The sequence below is a fragment of the Manihot esculenta genome, chromosome 2, assembly GCF_001659605.2.
Source record: "Manihot esculenta cultivar AM560-2 chromosome 2, M.esculenta_v8, whole genome shotgun sequence".
In the NCBI taxonomy this organism is placed as follows: domain Eukaryota; kingdom Viridiplantae; phylum Streptophyta; class Magnoliopsida; order Malpighiales; family Euphorbiaceae; genus Manihot; species Manihot esculenta.
Genome location: NC_035162.2, coordinates 37,780,702 through 37,800,134, shown reverse-complemented (window position 1 = coordinate 37,800,134; position 19,433 = coordinate 37,780,702). Strand labels below are relative to the sequence as shown.

At 36.6% G+C, this 19,433-nt stretch overlaps 2 protein-coding genes across 2 annotated transcripts; one reads left to right on the top strand and one right to left on the bottom strand.

The window, feature by feature from the left end:
• Positions 1-6,269: 6,269 nt before the first annotated feature.
• LOC110609378 (glucan endo-1,3-beta-glucosidase 6) lies at positions 6,270-14,890 on the top strand. The gene is made up of 2 exons (XM_021748918.2): positions 6,270-7,365; positions 13,640-14,890. Exons 1-2 carry the CDS (start codon positions 7,034-7,036, stop codon positions 14,754-14,756), a joined length of 1,449 nt encoding a protein of 482 aa, XP_021604610.1. The 5' UTR covers positions 6,270-7,033; the 3' UTR covers positions 14,757-14,890.
• A 74-nt stretch (positions 14,891-14,964) lies between these two features.
• Positions 14,965-16,783, bottom strand: LOC110609377 (3-ketoacyl-CoA synthase 15). The gene is made up of 3 exons (XM_021748917.2): positions 16,245-16,783; positions 15,595-16,179; positions 14,965-15,524 (listed from the first exon to the last, which is right to left on the bottom strand). Exons 1-3 carry the CDS (start codon positions 16,635-16,637, stop codon positions 14,973-14,975), a joined length of 1,530 nt encoding a protein of 509 aa, XP_021604609.1. The 5' UTR covers positions 16,638-16,783; the 3' UTR covers positions 14,965-14,972.
• Between the last annotated feature and the right edge of the window lie 2,650 nt (positions 16,784-19,433).

Here is a 19,433-nt window from a genome sequence, read left to right as displayed (position 1 = left end):
GGTTGCATCTACCTTAGATCTTCAAGAGGTAAGTGTAGATCCTTGCCTTTTTATATGTTTTAAGTAAGTTTTAAAAAGGGTTAAAGGTTAAAAATGCATGAATAGCTAGATCTAAGGTTATAGACTTTGAGTTTGGTTTTGGTGAATATATGCTCCCTCTTGTGTTTTGTTGTTGTTTGTTGGGGTTTAGGCTAGTTTTTATATCCCTTATGCATGTTGGAGTGAGTATGCATGTTGTGGGAAGTTGGGGGGTGAGGATTTGAGAGTTTTGGGGCTGAAATGCATAGGGCAAAATCGGGTTCTGCCATTCTGGAGAACCCAGGTGTAACGACCCGAAAATCGGACCGCTATCGGCGCTAGGATCCGAGTCGACTTAAGGCCGCCGGGACCCGTAGCAAGCCTAACATATAACCTGTAAACCTGTATAATCCCATACATAATCAACAACATGCATAAAAATTCAAACTTTTCTTTCATTCATTTCTCATACGCCAAACTCAACCTGTGCATGCACTAAACATAATCATAAACTTGACCCCTCTGTGGGATCTCATCAATGCCCCAAAGGGCGATATACATGTGTTGAGTTGGCTAATATCTGTATCATCAAATATCTAAGATCATGCATCAACAAGGGATTACAATACTCATAGGGTCAAGCACATCTATAACCTCAATACATAATATACTGTATTACATCATAGTACAATTGTCATGTCCACAATCTAACTATTACATAAACATACTTCAAAACTCTGGCTAACCTCCTGGTCTACCCTGTACCTGCACATCTGGGGTTAGGGGAGAGGGGTGAGCTACAAAGCCCAGTGAGTAGAATAATAGAAAACATTTAAATCTCATGCCATCGTGTAATGCAACACATCACAACTAATCACATCTCGGATGGTATTGTCACCAATAGTCCTCTACATAGTCCAACTGTGCCGGGACGTAGAATGGGTACAACCGGTCTTTCTCTTAACATAACATATCATACATACCAATGTGCCAGGGACGTAGAATGGGTACAACCTGGACTTTCTCTTACATCGTGCCAGGGACGTAGAATGGGTACAACATGGACTTCCATACCATATCATGCCATAACATCATCATATCATATGAGGACTAAAGGATCATCCAATAACCAATCCACATCAACATCATAAATGCAATGCAACATATTCGTGAATACTAGTGCAAGCAACCTACTATATCTCATGGCATTCATGATGCATGGATCATGCTCAAAATTCATGTATTTTAAAACTTAAGGTTTATTCCACTCACCTCTGGCTAGCTCTGACAAACTCTGTAGCAGCTGGCTCACTGCTGGGATCCTCGGTTCCTCGGGTCCGAACCTACACGGGTGGACTCCAATGAGGGACCAAACATACATAAACATAACTCTAAAATACTCCCCAAAAACCCCCTAAAACATCATAAAACAACTACATAAAAACATGCAAGAAATGGCTGGACAGGGCACTTTCGGCGGCAGGTTCGGCGGCCGAAAGTCCCTCCAGAGCCGAAAGTCAGGCAGGTTCGGCGGCACCTTCGGCGGCCGAATGTCCCAGACAGAGACGAAAGTCTCTTTTCGGGGGCAACTTCGGCAGCCGAAAGGCCTGCCTCCCCAGCCATGTTCGGCGGCCGAAAGCTCCTTCGGCTGCCGAACCTGGTTTCTGCCAAAGGGCATAAACTTGGCTCCCTAATGCATTCATGCCTCCAAAACTAACCAATCATGCATAAACTTGTTCTAAAACATGCATACACATCATACATCACACCTAGGGGTCTCAAACTATCAAATACCCCAACTACAACACTTCAAACATGCCACATTGTTCAAAATCACATCAAAAACCCATAAACATAACTATGACCTAAACATGCATTCTACCCCCATGAACTTCATAAAACTTACTTAAAACATAACATAAGCTAGAGATCGACTCTTACCTCTTGAAAATCGAGAGTAGAGGCGACCAAACTTGGAGTTGGAAGAGATTCGAGTTCTTGAACCTCAAAGCTCCAAAACTTTGCTCAAAAGCTCCAATCTTCAAAATGAAGTTAAAACAAGTGAAAAACTTGAAAGATCTAGAGGAAAAACATCAAAGATTGGTGAGGGGCGGCGAAAAGCTCACCTTGGCCGAAAATGGGGAAAAGCTCGCCCGTTTTCGGCTAAGGGACCCTTTTATAGTGGCTGGCCAGGCCACGTTCGGGGGCCGAATGTGCCTCCGCATGCATGCCATGTTCGGCGGCCGAACTTGGGTTTCGGCGGCCGAACCTGGACTTTCCTCACTCATGCTTTCGGGGGCCTAACGTGCCTCCAAAACGCATGCATGTTCGGCGGCCGAACTTGACATTCGGCGGCCGAACCTGGGTTTTCCTCCAAAGACTTTTCATGCAAAAACTCATTAAATTTTCATACTTAAAACCATGAAATACCTTAAAACATTTTATGAAAACATGTTTCTACCCTACTAGAGGCTTCCGACATCCGAGATTCCACCGGACGGTAGGAATTCCGATACCGGAGTCTAGCCGGGTATTACATTATTGGAACAATTGGTACTCACTCTCACCAGACTATTCCCTTAAAGTGGGAGGTCAAGGGTTCGAGCAGTGGGGGAGGCGACCTAATTCCCAGAGGAAGGAATTGGGCCAAATCCACTCGGGCTAGGGCGGGCCGTAATGGCTCCCCCGAGGGACAAATCCTGCCTGGAGCCCGTGAGGGTGAAGGGATGTTAAGAGCTGCTCACAGTGGCTGGGCCCAGAGGAAGGTCACGGGCTGTGAGCGGTAACAGGGCCGGTCGAAAGGGGCCGGGCTGTTACACCAGGTTCGGCCGCCGAAGAAGGGTTTGGCCGCCGAACCTGTATGGGAGGCAGCCTTTTGGCCGCCTAACATGCCCCCGAAAGCATGCACTTTCAGATCTGTAAGGGAGTTTCGGCCGCCGAACCCACCCCCAAAAGTCCCTAACTTTCGGATCTGTGGAGGACTTTCGGCCGCCAAACCTACCCCCGAAGGACCCTGACTTTCGGATCTGTAGAGGACCTTCGGCCGCCGAAGGTGCCTCCGAAAGTCCTCTGCCCAGCCTCCCTTTGCTTGTTTTATATGCATGTTTTGTGATGTTTTAGGGGGTTTTTGGGGAGTTGTTTAGAGTCATGTAATAGTTGTGTTGGTCCCTCATTTGAATCCACCTGTGTAGGATCGGACCAGGGAGACCGTAGAGGCCTTCAGTGGGCTAGCTGCGTTCTTGTCAGTCGAGCGTCAGCCAGAGGTGAGTAGAACTAAACTAATCTATTGTTTTAAAGTAATCAAACTTTTAAGCATGTTCATGCATCACGAATACCATGTTATATAATAGGTTGTTTGCATTAGAATTCACGAATATGATGCATTGCATATTTACTGTTGTTGTGGATGGATATTGGATGACCCATTAGCCCTTGAGCAGGTTATGTTATGATGGATACAGAAGACCAGGGCTGCCCATTCTACGCGCCCTAGCACTATGTAAGAGAAAGACCAGGGCTGCCCATTCTATTGCCCTGGCATTTATGGATATGTTATGATATGTTTAAGAGGAAGTCCTAAGGAGCTCCGTCGATGGCATTGATTTGGAATATGTAGGGGGGTTACTGGTAACAAGTCCATCCTTGATGTGTATTGTTTGTGTTGTGATGCATTTCATGAGAGCATATGTTTATTAAATTGTTTTTATGTTCTGCTCACTAGGCTCTTGTAGCTTATCCCTTTCCCCTAACCCCAGGTTTGCAGGATTAGAGATAGAGCAGAAAGTCAGCTTAGTTGCTGGTATAGCTTATGTAATAGTATAGAGCGGACATGTAATTTCTTTTATGGATTAGAAATGTGCTTGGCCTTAGTATATGTTTTGTAATCCCTATTTATCATGATCTTTATGTAAAAGTTTTAATGATGAGTTATGCTGAACCAAACTTGATGCATGCGATGTTGATCATACTAGAGCATTTGATGAGGGCTCTAGTGTGGGTTTTGTATATATAGTTTATGATGCATGCACAGGTTGAGTTTGGTATATGAAATGAAAACTTTTTATGAAATGAAAAATTTTTATGAAAATATATGATCATGTATGGGATTTTATCAAGTACACAGGATGCATAGTAGGCTTGCTACGGGTTCCGACGACCTTAAGTCGATCTGAATCCTAGCGCCGGTAACAGTCCGGTTTCTGGGTCGTTATATGGTTGTAGTCTTCAGCTAGCACACAAAACTAAGCAGTATGCTTGCACCTTCATGAAGATCTGCCTTTAGTTGCTCTTCGAAGACCATGATGATATCCTCTATACAAATTTGGTTACCCTCAAGAACAAAAAAAGAAGGATCTCCACTTCTCTCTCCCATGAGAAACTGTTGTGAGCCAAAAAGAAGAAAGCATGATTCTTATACAGTGAAATAGTCGATAAAACTTTGAATGTGGTGTAGAAAATAAAGCGGTAATAGACAAGCAAAACGACACCACGTGTCCTAAATTAGAAAGGCAAACAGACACCTTGGAACTTAAAGAGTCGAAAACCGGTAGGGGGATCTCTGATATTATATAACATCCGCGCCAAAATAAGTTATGAGCTGTCACTACAGGACAGGGGTCACGTAGTAAGAATTTGACAAGTGGAAAATGTGGTCCCGCTATAGAAAAAGGAGACTCGGGCACTTTAACACTCGAACTATCGTCAAAACTCTCCCTCCCCCGATAGACCGAGTCTTGGCACAGAGTTACTATTATCAGGCATATTCCTATTTTACTAGAGATCGCGGGATTACCAACCTAATTAGCTGGCGATATTCAATATCAAGTAGCCGATCATATCATCACCCGTTTTTCAAGAAAATACTATATTTATATCTATCTTTTTACGGTATAAAAAGGAGAACGATCCTAAAAACAAATAAATGTACGCTATTTCTAACACACAGTCAAACATTTTAATTTATTACAAGTATAAGCAGGAAAACTAAATTAAATAAAAATAAAATTAATGATGAAATGTTTGACTTTATTATTAAAATTTAAAATTTAAAATTTAAAATTTAAAATTTAAAATTTAAAATTTAAAATATAAATATAAATTATTGTAAATATTTATATTTTAATTTAATAGTTTAAAAAATTATTGATTCATTTAATTTAAATAAAATAAAGTAAATCTAACTTATCAAGAAAAGTTTAATTGATTGAGTCAATACAGGAAAAAAGTTACATTCTAGTATTTTTATGATTTCACATATTTTAATGTTGAGTTTAATTAATTAATTAATTACGAAATTAAACTTAAACTCACTTTATAATTTTATTTGAACTTAAATCAAAGTCGAGTGGATTAAAATTAATATTAAACTTAATTAATAATTTTAAAATTCATTTGAATGGAAATGAATGAGATGGGTGAGGATGTGATGTAGCATATAAGTTACATGTATGGACAAAAATATAAAATACTAATAATCTATTAAAATAACTGCGTACTAATGTTTTGAAAAATAATTTTATACCTTCAAGGGCAGATTTTCCAAGGGCAATAAGCCCTTGCCTGAAATCCTTTATATATAATTAAAGTATTTTGGCGTTATTCCACTAAATTTATTAACTCTAAGGCTCTATTTATTTCACATTAAATAAATTTTATATTTTTTAATAAAATAATTTATTTTTTATTTATTTAATTTTAATTTAAAAAATAAAATATAATAAAAAATTTAAAATATAAAAAATAATTTAAATTTTTTTAATTAAAAAATATTTGTTATTAATTAATTTTTCTCAATTCTCTAAACATTAAAAAATGTGATAAATATTTTTTTAAAAAATACTTTTTATGCAACAAAGAGAAATTAAATTTCTTAATTTTACCCTATAATTTGTTTAATATTTAAGTTACTTATTTATTATACTTAAATTAAATATAAATCATTATTTTAATTTTAATTAAAAAACTACTGAAAAATAAAAAATAAATTAAATAAATCTCATTGTAATACGTATTTTTCTAAATTCAACTTTACTAATAAAAATAAAATGTACTCCTGATATATTAATTTTTTCAGCGATTATTAGTAGCTTTCATCCAGCATGAACAAATCTGGTAGCAAGTAATAACCTGATGCAGCCAACAAAAGAACATGCATGACTGTGTTTGACCATGGCAAAGATGCCAAAGGCAGAACTAGCAGGCACCACACTGCTCATTGCCTTTTTATAGGAAACTGTGCATTTCCCTCTCACTCTCTTTTCTGCTCCATTATCATTATTTGCTGTTGGCTTGTTAAGGTGTGTAGGCCTATGTGCTGCCAACTGACACTGGCTTTTTACATGGGTTGGATTAGGATGAGTTGGATAGATTCTTAAGCTCACCTCTCACTCCTCATTTTACCTCACTTTCCCTCTTCTCATGCTCTCTTTTTCCCTCACTTTCCTTTCGTTTTTCTTTTTCATTTTCTTTTTCTTTTTCTGCTTGCTATTGGCATTTCTCTAGTCTCATTTAGTTAACCCATCTGTTTATTCTCAACAACTTGAAGAAATTTCTTATATAATTGTATTTTATTCTGTTTTCAGGAATCTTTTCTATGATTTTGGTCTACTATTGAGTTGCAACTATTCCTTTCTTGAATTTATTTACTTTACTCAATCACCCTGTTTCCCTTCTCGTGTTCAATTTCTGGAGCCATGTTAGACATGGGTTCTTTGCAATTTCTGATGTGAAAAATTTTCTCTAAATCTCAGCTCTTTCCTTTTTGTTTACTTGCTTCACCTCTTTACATCTCCATGGCAACCCAAATCCTTCTCTTTGGTATTTGGAATTATCTTCATCTGGTTTCTGAAGTCTGAATCAAAAAGAAATGCAAAGACTTCCATTTTTTTTTCTTGCTTGTTTCTGTTCATAAATCTGTAGTCTAAAACCATCCAAAGAAACTCTTGGTTGAAGATTCAGTCAGTTCCAGTGGGCTATACTGTGTAGAAGCTGGCTAACAGATTTGAAGAGAATAAAGATGGGGTGGTTCTCTGTGGCGATAACATCCATATCTTTACTTTGTGTAGTGAGTACAGTGAGTGGAATTGGTGCCAACTGGGGCACACAAGCATCGCATCCACTGGCCCCAGAAACTGTGGTGAGGCTCCTGAGGGAGAATGGAATCCAAAAAGTTAAGCTTTTTGATGCAGATTATGATACACTGAGAGCCCTTGGTAAGTCTAATATTGAGGTCATGGTGGGAATCCCAAATGACATGCTTTTATCTATGGCTACCAGCATGAAGGCTGCTGAGAAATGGGTTTCCAAAAACGTCTCCACACACATCTCTACTAATAATGTCAATATCAGGTCAGCTTTGCTATTGTTTCTTTAGATCCCTCATTAAGAATAGGGGAAAAAAGAAATTATGTTATTGCTTTAAGTGAGAAATTGTAGTGTTTGTTAAGTGAGGCACTGCTGTAGTTTGAGGGGGTACTAACAGGCAATTACAACACTTGGGAAATTTTTAGTTTAGTAGGTTTAACTCATATCTGCAACTCTCTGATGATTTTGAGAGTCTTTTTAATGTTAGTTTTAAATTGTTGTTTATATCGTGTTCTGGTCCCACTTTATGCATTGCTGCTTAACCAAGCAAAGTCATTTCTATAAAAAAAGAGATTTTCAATTGAAATTTATTGATTATTGCAGTGGAGTTGGCACTATGTTTTCTTTTGAAAGAGAAAAATTCTGGAAGGGTAATCCATGTATACATGTCAGTAGGAGGATGTGATGTTTTTTGCCCCCTTGTTCTGACATCACTCCTACTTTGTTTTATGGATTGAACAATACCTTGGGGTTTTCATTACCAATTGTTTCTTTATGGCATCTATTTTGGTGATTTTCTGTTTTTACTGGCATTGGAATCATATATCTTGACTTCCACTGGAAACTTTTCCAAGTTTATTTGATGATCGCTCTGCTGCTATGTTTGGCTGATATGAATAAGTTATCAAATTTTCAATCCTTAATCGTCATCAACGAGGGCTTTTACAGCCTCCTATTTTATGATGATAAGGCAATCATCGACTTCAGAAGCTTCCTGAAAAATTTTATTTTTCCTTTCTTCATATCTGAGTATTAACTACTGTCCTGCTCCTCCACTAACAAAAGTCTCATAGAATTCTTTATGTTGCACCGTATACCACTTGGTGGAATTCTCCATCTCCCAAAAAATCTGCAGAATAACCTCTTAGGTTGATTCATAATTTCAATCCTTCAGTTGGAAATCACCCATTTACCTCGGTTTACTCACTACAATCATTCACATATACGAAAAAGTTGATGTTGATTGTTGAGGTTGTATTTCTAACAGCTGTCCCGAAAATTCCAGTGCAATCCTTAGGTTGCATCATCAAATTTTCAGCAATAGACATATCCTTTTAGTTAGTATTTTAATCAAGCACTAGATAGATCATTTGTTGGCATATTTCTTTTAATATCTATGGCTGGTATTGTCGGTTCTACATCAAATAATACAACAAATTCGTGTACCTCTTAACTTTCTTTTTCAGAAATGATTTATCCATCTTTCTATAACTCATGATTAGTATTAGTTTCCATAGTGGTAAAAAGATGGGCTTCTTCAGACAGCACCCTATAAAGAAAAGGGTTTTTGTATTATTTACTGAAAGTATTACAGAAACTTATATAATACAAGTCTACAACTAACTAAATACAAGATAAGTATACAGCTATAACTCAAATACTAAAAATAGATAAAACTGTTATAGGTAGTCCTTATCCTTAATACTAACTAAATACAAGATAAGTATACAGCTATAACTCAAATACTAAAAATAGATAAAACTGTTATAGGTAGTCTTTATCCTTAATACGCCCCCGCAAGATTGAGGCACCATCGGAGACTCCAATCTTGGTTCTAAAGTAACAAAATTGAGTTCTTCCCAAAGCCTTTGTAAGCACATCAGCAACTTGATCCTTTGAACTTATGTGAAGAACCCTTAACTGTCCAGCATTAATTTTCTCGCGAATAAAATGGTAATCCAGTGCAAGATGCTTCATCCTAGTATGATAGATTGGATTGGCGCAGAAGTAAGTCGCACCAAGATTATCACAATGAAGGACTGTTGGTTGTGATATTGGTGCTCCCAAATCTTGTAATAAACTTTGAACCCAAAATACCTCAGCTGCAGCATTGGCTAAGGCTTTATACTCAGCCTCTGTAGAAGATCGTGAGACAGTCTTTTGCCGACTAGATTTCCAGGAGATAATATTAGAACCAAGATATAGAACATAAGCAGTTGTAGACCGCCCATTATCAAGGACACCACCCCAATCAGAATCAGAGAAGGCAGACAGAGTATGAGTGGAAGTTCGATTGAGAAATAAGCCATAATGTATGGTTCCTTTGAGATATCGCAAAACACGTTTCAGTGCTTAAAGATGAGTTTGCGTCGGTGCATGCATAAACTGTGACAGCCGATTCACTGCAAAAGAAACATCAGGACGCGTAATTACCAAATATTGAAGAGATCCAACAATTTGGCAATATACGGTGGAATCAGTTGAACTAGAACCATCATTTAAGATCAGCTTGTCTCCTGTAGACATAGGAGTATTCACCTCTTTAGCTCCAGCCATATCAAATCGGTCTAACAAATCAGCAATATGTCGATGTTGCGAAAGAAATAATCCTGCAGCTGTAGAAATCACTTCAACCCCCAAAAAATGATTTAATATTCCCAAATCTTTGATAGAGAACTGAGCAGATAGCTTCTGTACACAGGTATTCAGAAAATGATTGTTATTACCTGTAAGTACAATATCATCAACATATACTAGAAAATATGCAGTAATCCCATTGGAGGAAAAAATAAACAAGGACGCATCAGCATTTGATTTGCGAAAACCAAGTTTGAGCAAAAAAGAAGTAAGTTCAAGATACCAAGCTCGTGGAGCCTGTTTCAAACCATAAAGAGACTTCTTCAGTTTGCAAACATAATCAGAAAACTCAGGTTGCACATATCCTGGAGATTGCTGCATGTAGACATCTTCATAAAGTGTGCCATGTAAAAAGGCATTATTTACATCCAATTGCCTTAACTGCCATCCTTTAGAAATTGCAAGAGTAAGAACTACCCGAATTGTAACCGGTTTTGTAATCGGACTAAATGTCTCAAAATAATCACGCCCAGGTTCCTGAAGAAATCCTTTGGCAACCAAACGTGCCTTGTACTTATCAATAGTACCATCCGGTTTACGCTTAATCCGAAACACCCATTTGCAACTAATAAGATGATGTTTGTCTCTCGGAACCAGCTCCCAAGTTTTATTTTTTAAAAGAGCATTGTACTCTGAATCCATCGCCTGCCGCCAAAGTGAACTAGCCAGAGCTTGTTTCACTGTTCTTGGCTCTAGTGTATCCGGTAAAGGATATTTAGTTGTAAGATTAACAAAAGAAGAATTAAAATACTTTGAGTTAGGCTTCCTTTGTCGCTGCTGCCGTTGTATAGGAGCTGGAACTGAGTCTTGTGAAATAATCGGTAGTGGCAAATCTAAATCAGCAGTAGAAGAGTCAGTCATCAAAGGGTCAACTTGTTGAGTCTCAGTACTAATTAATGGCATGGCAGATTGATCAGATTCTGCTGATAATGTTGTAATAGATTTGGAACTAGTACTTGAAACCAACAAATCAGAATCGCGTGGAATAGAAATTGCCAATGGAACCGAAGCAACTGCAGTTGGTGCAACAGGTGATGAATTTGGTTGTTGTGCCGAACCTGTACAAGAAGCATCTCGAAAATAATCTGTAAATTGATGAGAACTAGTGCAAGTTTCAGATGGAAAAATATGCTCAACAAATTGAACATGATGAGACAAATACAAACGATTAGCCTTTGGATCGTAACATTTGTATGCAGATTGAGTTGGAGAATATCCAAGAAAAATACAAGGCAATGAACGACACTGAAATTTAGAATTATTATATGGCTGTAGCCATGGAAAACAAAGACAACCAAAAGATTTCAATCTCTTAAAATTATGAGACATACCAAACAATCTAGAGAAAGGTGTTTGAAACGAAATAGCGGACGAAGGCAACCGATTGAGCAAATAAACAGCAGTCTGGAAAGCATGAGACCAATAATTAGAAGGTAAAGACGAAAATTGTAACATAGCAAGACCTGTTTCAACGATTGAGCGATGATGACGTTCAGCAGTACCATTATGCTCTGGCGTATGTGGAGGTGTTGTATAATGTGAAATGCCACAAGACAAAAAATGATTATTAAGCTTTTGATACTCCCCACCATTATCAGTGAACACAGAAACAATTTTAGTGTGAAAATAATTTTCAACCAATTTCTGAAAGTGGATAAACAAATCATGAGTATCAGATTTCTTCTTCATGGGATATAGCCAAACATACTTAGAATAATGATCAATAAATGTAACGTAATATGCATAGCCATCAATAGATGTTTGTGTAGGACCCCAAACATCGGAATAAACAAGTTGCAAAGGCTTATTACTAACAAAAGAATTATCAGAAAACGGTAATTTATGACTCTTGCTCATAGAGCAGAAAGTACAATGAAAACTAGAAACATATTTAGACATAGACTGAAGACCAATATTTCGAAGTACTAACAAAAAGACTTTATTGTTGGGATGACCAAGCTTGTGATGCCATTCAGAAAGCAAAGACAGACACCGAGTAGTAACATTCAGCTGAGGACGTTGAGAATTAACTCTGGTAAAACTTGCACAGTAGATATCATCAATGTTCTCTCCCCGTAGCAGAGACGCTCCCGTGTACAGATCCTTCACAACAAAATAAGACGGAAAAAATTCCACAGAAACATGATTAGTGCGACACAACTTAGCAATTGAGACCAAATTCTTGCACAGATTAGGCACGCATAACACATTAGGCAATGATAAATTCTTAGAGTAAGCAGGAATTTGCACAAAACCAATATGTGATACAGCAAGCGTTTTACCATCACCAAGTTGTACTTCCTCAGGACCTCCATAGTCAGAATAGCTTTGCAAAGAAGCTGGATTCGACACAACATGATGAGAAGCTCCGCTATCAAACAACCATTGTTGTGGAGAAGAAGCAGCCATAGCAGAAGTAACATTAACTGCAGGTATCGGTGCTAAAGAATGAGAGGTATCGGTCTTCAAAGACATATTATTCTCCTTAAGAAAGCGAGCCAATTTGCGACATTCAGCAGTAGTATGCCCAGTATATTCACAAAATTGACATACCACAGCAGGTCGATAAGAACCTCGACCTCGACCACCAGAGTAAGAACCACGACCACCACGTCGATTTCCAGAATAATTGGAGTTTTGTGGAGATCGATTATAATTGTCATTCTGATTTTGTGAACGCCCTCCAGAACGTTGAGTGTAATTGACAGTAGCAATCACTTGTGACGTAGCTGAAACAGTTGTAGAATCTTTTTCTTGTAAGGATCGTTCATGATCAGTAAGTTTTTCAAAGAGATCAGAAAAGGTTATTGGGGTTTCACGAACTTTTAACGCAGCAACTATGGGACTGTAATTATCTCCCAATCGCGTGATAATATAAACAATTAAGTCATCATCACTCACCGGATTCTGGGTAAGAGCAAGCTCATCTGCAATAGCCCTCATCTCATTGAGAAAAACAGCAATCGGTTTGGTTCCCTTAAAGTTCTGTGCTAATTTAGTTTTTAAGGACAGAATTCTAGAACGAGAAACATTAGCAAAACTCTGGTGAAGCCGATCCCATGCTTCTTTGGCAGTATTGGCTGAAGAAATCAAGGGTTGAATAGTATCGGAACAACTTCCTAAAAGAGCACTGATCAAGATTTGATCTTGTAGAAACCATAAGGCGAAAGCTGGGTTGGCTGTTTTGTCTTTTTCAGAAAGAAATTGTGATGGTGCAACCCGTGAACCATCAATAAAATCAAGTAAATCAAGACCAATTAAGGTTGATTGGATCTGTTTTCTCCAAACAGGAAAATTCTCCTGAGTAAGTTTAATTGGAAAATGCGTTGGAGCATTTAATTGAATAACAGTATTAGACGACGAAGCCATTAATTAAAGCTTAAGAAAATTGGATCAGAAAACTCGTGAGAGCAGATTGCGGCTCTGATACCATATAGAGAAAAGGGTTTTTGTATTATTTATTGAACGTATTACAGAAACTTATATAATACAAGTCTACAACTAACTAAATACAAAATAAGTATGCAGCTATAACTCAAATACTAAAAATAGATAAAACTGTTATAGGTAGTCTTTATCCTTAATACTAATTAAATACAAGATAAGTATACAGCTATAACTCAAATACTAAAAATAGATAAAACTGTTATAGGTAGTCTTTATCCTTAATACACCCTTCATTGATAACTTTACTTACATTTGAAGGAATATATCAAAGCTTGAAAGTGGACATATATATATATATAGTTTTTTGTCTTGTCTTATATGGGAGGGCGAAAAACCCTCTAAATGTAGCTTTAGCTCTTACTCATGCAGGATTAACATGTAAATTTGCAAACATATGACTTGTGATTGTTCTATATTTAATTGTTGCAACTTAACACAAGTTATCTTTGTACAGATATGTTGCAGTAGGTAATGAACCTTTCTTGCAAACATACAATGGCAGCTTTCTCAAAACAACCTTCCCGGCTCTCCAGAATGTTCAATCTGCCCTTGTAAAAGCTGGGCTAAGCAACCAAGTAAAGGTGACAGTCCCGCTTAATGCTGATGTCTACGAGAGCTCAACTGGTGTCCCATCTGGTGGTGACTTCCGGGCTGATATCCATGATCTCATGCTTACCATTGTCAAGTTCTTGAGCGACAGTGGTTCCCCATTTACTGTGAATATATATCCTTTCATAAGTCTATACTCTGATCCGAACTTTCCAGTCGAGTATGCCTTCTTTGATGGAAATGCAACCCCAGTGAATGACGGTGGGACATCTTACTACAACATGTTTGATGCTAATTATGATACTCTTGCGTATTCCTTGCAAAAGAATGGATTTGGAAACTTGCCTATTATTGTTGGAGAGATTGGGTGGCCTACTGATGGAGATAGAAATGCCAACGTAGAATATGCTCAACGATTCAACCAAGGTTTTATGTCACATATTTCGGGTGGGAAAGGAACCCCAATGAGGCCTGGACCTATTGATGCATATTTATTTAGTTTGATTGATGAGGATTCTAAGAGCATTGATCCGGGGAACTTTGAACGGCACTGGGGGATATTTACATTTGATGGAAGAGCCAAGTACTCCCTTAACCTTGGCACCATGAATTCAGGAGTTTTAGTTGAAGGAAAAAATGTTCGTTACCAGGAGCGTAAATGGTGTGTGATGAAGTCATCAGCCAAGATTGATGACCCAAATGTGGCACCCAGTGTGAGCTATGCTTGTGGACTTGCTGACTGCACAAGCCTGGGTTATGGGACATCTTGTGGAGGTATGGATGCTAGGGGGAACATTTCATATGCATTGAACAGTTACTATCAGAGGCAGAATCAGCTTGACAGTGCATGCAAGTTTGAAAACATTTCAACGATTACCAAAACTGATCCATCAACTGGAACTTGCAGATTTGAGATAATGATAGAGCCGTATTATGGAGGCACTGAACATATGGTAGGATGCCCTCAAAGGTTATTGGGTTTGGCTGCAGGTTTTATTCTGTTTTGGTTAACGATTTTATAAATTTGAAGGATCCTAATTTTAGACCTATGGTTTTTGGACAAATATGGTGTAATGATAACTAAGAGAATTGCAGAAATAACATGAATGTAGTTCAATTTTTTTGAGCAATCTAGAAACCAGGGTCTGGTTAATTATGCTGTTTACTGTTGAAAACAATATTGTTGGAAATGTTTTTTCATGCATATACAGCAAATTAAGCATGTTGCTTGTTTCTTTCTAGACAGATTCCTGAATCCATGGACTTCTCTCAGGTTTGCCGACGCTCCTAAGGGCCTTCCAAACAACACTGTTGCACTTGAAGCCAGAACCAAAAGCAATTTGCCAAATCCTATCCCCTTTCTTGATCCTTGAATTTGCCTCCAAGTATGCCAGTTCATACCAGATACTGCTACTGGAAGTGTTCCCGAATCGCTCCAAAGTTTTTCTTGATGCCTCCATGTACTCGTCGGTGAGCTCCAAGTTCTTCTGCAATTCATTAAGGACCATTTTGCTAGTTGCTAATAAGCATACATGCTCAAAAGCAAGCTTATAGTCAGGAATATAAGGCTTCTTGGATTTTTTCTTGAAGAGCAAGTTGGTGAAGAAATGAACTTGTTCTGATACAGGGAGAACTAGAGGACCTAGGGTGGTGATGTTGGCCTTAAGAGCATGGCCTGCCACTTCAATGACATCTTTGCTCACTGAGAGACCTTGCCTTCCTTGTCTATCTTCCTTCAGATGTACGCTTTTGAAGCTTCTGTTATCCATCCCTTTGTGGGTTCGAACCAGCTGCATCCGCCATTACAATCACTCATTAACTTGAGAACAGATCAAGTTAATAGAGATGAAGAGTGAATACCTGCTTTAGTTCATACTTGGAGCGCCACCGATCAAGACGACAACTAGACAGAAGCATGGCTGCAGCCCCCATTCTGAAGAAGGAGTTGGCAAGAAGCATATCTGGATCGTTGCCTGTGTACCATGTATAGGTTACTGCTTCCGTGCTCACTACCAGTGCATATGATCCAGGATATGCATTCAAAAGGTCTTTAGCTAGATCTATAGCTATAACTCCAGCAGCACAGCCCATCCCTCCAAGATTGAAACTACTTATATTATGCCTAAGCTTATAATGATTTATCACCATTGCTGAGAGTGATGGGGTAGGATTTAGGATCCCACAGTTGACAACCAGAACTTTAATGTCCTTGGTCTTTATTTTCGTGGCTGCTAGGAGGTCATCCACTGCTCCGAACATCACCGTTGCTGCCTCTTCTCGCCCGTCCTTGAGTGTTATTCCCTGACCAGGTCGGAAAACTACTCTAGGCATATAAGACTCGTCTCCGATCCCAGAATTCTTGAGAGCTTGCTGCTGAAATTCGATTGCAGCATCACCAAACTTGCCAGATTTCCTAGCCAATTCAATAAATTCTTCCCTGGAAATCTGTAGCAATGTTAATTCAATTACTAGATGTTGATGCATCATTATATGCATGCAAGTTTAGTTACCTTGAGCTCATCGGGCGGACGAAAACAAGCGAAATCAACTAAATAAGTAGACCTTGGAGTTGAATCAAGATAAAGATAAAGAATCAAACCCAGCATTCCACACAAGAAAACTGCATCAAGGTGATCACATTTGGGATAGAAATCTTTCCATGTGAGTTTTCCTAAAACAAAGCTGAAGATGAATATAACAAATGGTGCAGTAAAAAAATATATGCTATGACTAAGGAGATATGCATATCCAAGCTTCACATATTTCAAGTTAACCGTGTTAAGAAAATCAGGCAATCCACGCCGGACCCTAACAGAGAAACTCAAAGATCCAGCATAAGGACCAGAATCCTGGATACCCCGGTTAACTATTTCGGTGGAAAGCGTGTCCTGCTCCTTTTCCATGACAACTACTAGGGGTGATACATAAGCTAGAAGACAAGGGAAAGGGAGAATATATAAGGATTAATGAAGGAGTTGCGTTGTAGCTAACATTGAGATGAGGTAACAGAAATGATAGGCGCTTTGTGCATGAACACATATCAACAGCAGTTTTGTTAGCAGCACAAATCTTGTGGGTGTGGGGTTATGTATTTGTTATACAATAATTTTATTCTCATTAAAACTATTTAAATGGGCCTTAAATCGGGTCTAACAAAATCATTGGCCTGCGTATTCATCTTGTATAGCCCATTCCTCGCTTTACTATGCATACACAATGTTGTGCTGTTACAAAATAAATCATTTATTAAAATATTTCAATATACTAGTGTTATTAATTTTCAAACTCGTTATATATTTATAAATTTTATTTATTTATATATATTATAAATTTAAATTATAATTAAAAATTAAATATAATAATTTAAGTATAAACAGCAATAAAAATTTTAAAATTTAAATTTATTATGTGATATCGTAATATTATTCTAATAATTTAATTTTTGATATATTTTTATAAATTAAATAATTTAATATTTTATTATTCTCTAGTGTTAATTATCTTTAATAAATATTATATTATTTAATTATCAACTATTTAAATAATTAATTAAATATGATTAAAATAATTTAAAATCTTAAGGGTATTATAAGCAATCCCATTATTTCCCTCTTCTCATATAGATATGATAAAAAAAATTATTTATTTTTAATAATTTCAACTCTTATTTTAATATTATAAAAATAATAATTTTATAATCACTATTACATCACTGTTATATAAACCCTAAAGTGTAATAGTGATATTATATCCTAAAAAATATAAAAATGCAAATGCTTATAATTTGCAACTTAAATTTATCTAACTCCAAAAATTTAATATCTCCATATATTGAAAAAAGTCAATGAAAAAATGTATTTTCATGATAAATCGTATCTTTTATAAAATGACTTTATCTATTTGAAAAATAAAACTATTGATGTTATATAATAATCGTTCAAAATAAGTTATAAACTGTTATTTTAAGATTGGAACACATGGCAAAGATTTGACAAATGGAGAACTCAGTCCAGTTCGAGAAAAGAAAAACGTAGACATCTTAATTACCTGTTCATCCTCAAAGACTCGCTCTTTCTTCAATATGGTGAGTCTTTACACGAAATTACTGTTGTCAAACACAACCCAGCGATTCCCATTATGCTTGTAATTACGAAATTACCAATCTATTAGCTGGCAATATCCTATATTAAGCAGCTGGCCTATCACTGCCGGATTATCCAAAAATGTTATATTTATCTCCACTTTCTTACAGTATATTTATTCTCTTATACCATTCAAGTTCTAAGCAAATCATCACATCCTCTCAGTTCTTCAGTATATTGACTTGAGCATGTTCTCTTCTTTGCAAGTATTGGTCATGTCATCAATCTAATTTCTGCATCATTTGATTTCGTTGCCAAAAAATCCCTTGAATCCTCTCTGTTCGTTTAGATTACATCCGATTTCTTACTCATTCTCTCAAAGAAAAATATCTCTCTTTTTCAAATGGCTGGTAGTTCGTGAGCTGCTAATATTACTACCAATGAGGGTGTATCGCTTCTTCCACCCTGACAATAGAGAAAATATGTCTTTAATGGTCAATGAAGCAGACCTCAATAATCTAAACAACAACTAAATATTCTAGTACATCCAAAGGCTGCAGGCTACTGTCGGACAGTATAAGGCTTGGGAGGAGGCATTAAACATGGCTCTCAAAGAAGGAAGGAAGTCTCTGTAGACACTCCAAGGGTTTGAACAGAAGCGGTCAAAAGGCGGCCTAAAGGAAAGGCCGAGTCTGAAGATGAGTCAGACGAAACTCTGAAAGACATAGATTGAAAACTAGTATGAGCTATGTAAAGGTACTAGGAACAAGAGGAGGATTTCGGTCTAAATGGTGTTTCACCTCTTTCGAAAGAAATTTTAACAGAAACCTTTCCAACCAAGTTCAAACTGCCTAACTTGGACAAATATGACGGAATAGTAGATCCCAGAAGTCATATGACAAACTTTAAGATGACTATGCAACTTCAAGATGTTAATAACTTTGCATTGTGCTGGATATTTCCATCAACACTCACAGGTTTGACTCATAAATGGTACTAACATTTAAGTTCAAATTTAATTCAAAACTTTACACAGTTTGCTACCTATTTAAATCTAAATTTATTACTTGCATATCTTCTAAAGAACTTTCCTCCAACTTGGGAAGATTCATCAAAGAGAGAGCGAGTCCTTAAATCCTAATTTATTATAATATTATGCTGTTACAAAATAAACCATCTATTGAAATATTTTATTATATATGATAAAAATTTTAATTTTATTTTTAATAATTTTAAATTAATGTTAAACTATTATTTTAATAGTATTAAAATAATAATCTTATAACCATTGTTACAATACTGTTATATAAATTCTAAAATATAACTGTGCTAACGTATTTGAAAAATATAAAAATGCAAATGTTCATAATTTAAATTTGTAAATCTAAAAAAAATTAATATTTCTATATATTGAAAAAAATCCATAAAAAAAAGTATTTTCATGATAAATAAGTATTTTTTATAAAATGACTTTATCTATTTAAAAGATAGAGTTATTTTTTGGATTTTGATAATATTATTATTTATCTTTTATATATAAATTTATTTATTTTATTTATTTTTTTAATTAAAAAAAATAAACTGCTTTCTTAAAATATATTTGTTATATTTTCTGCA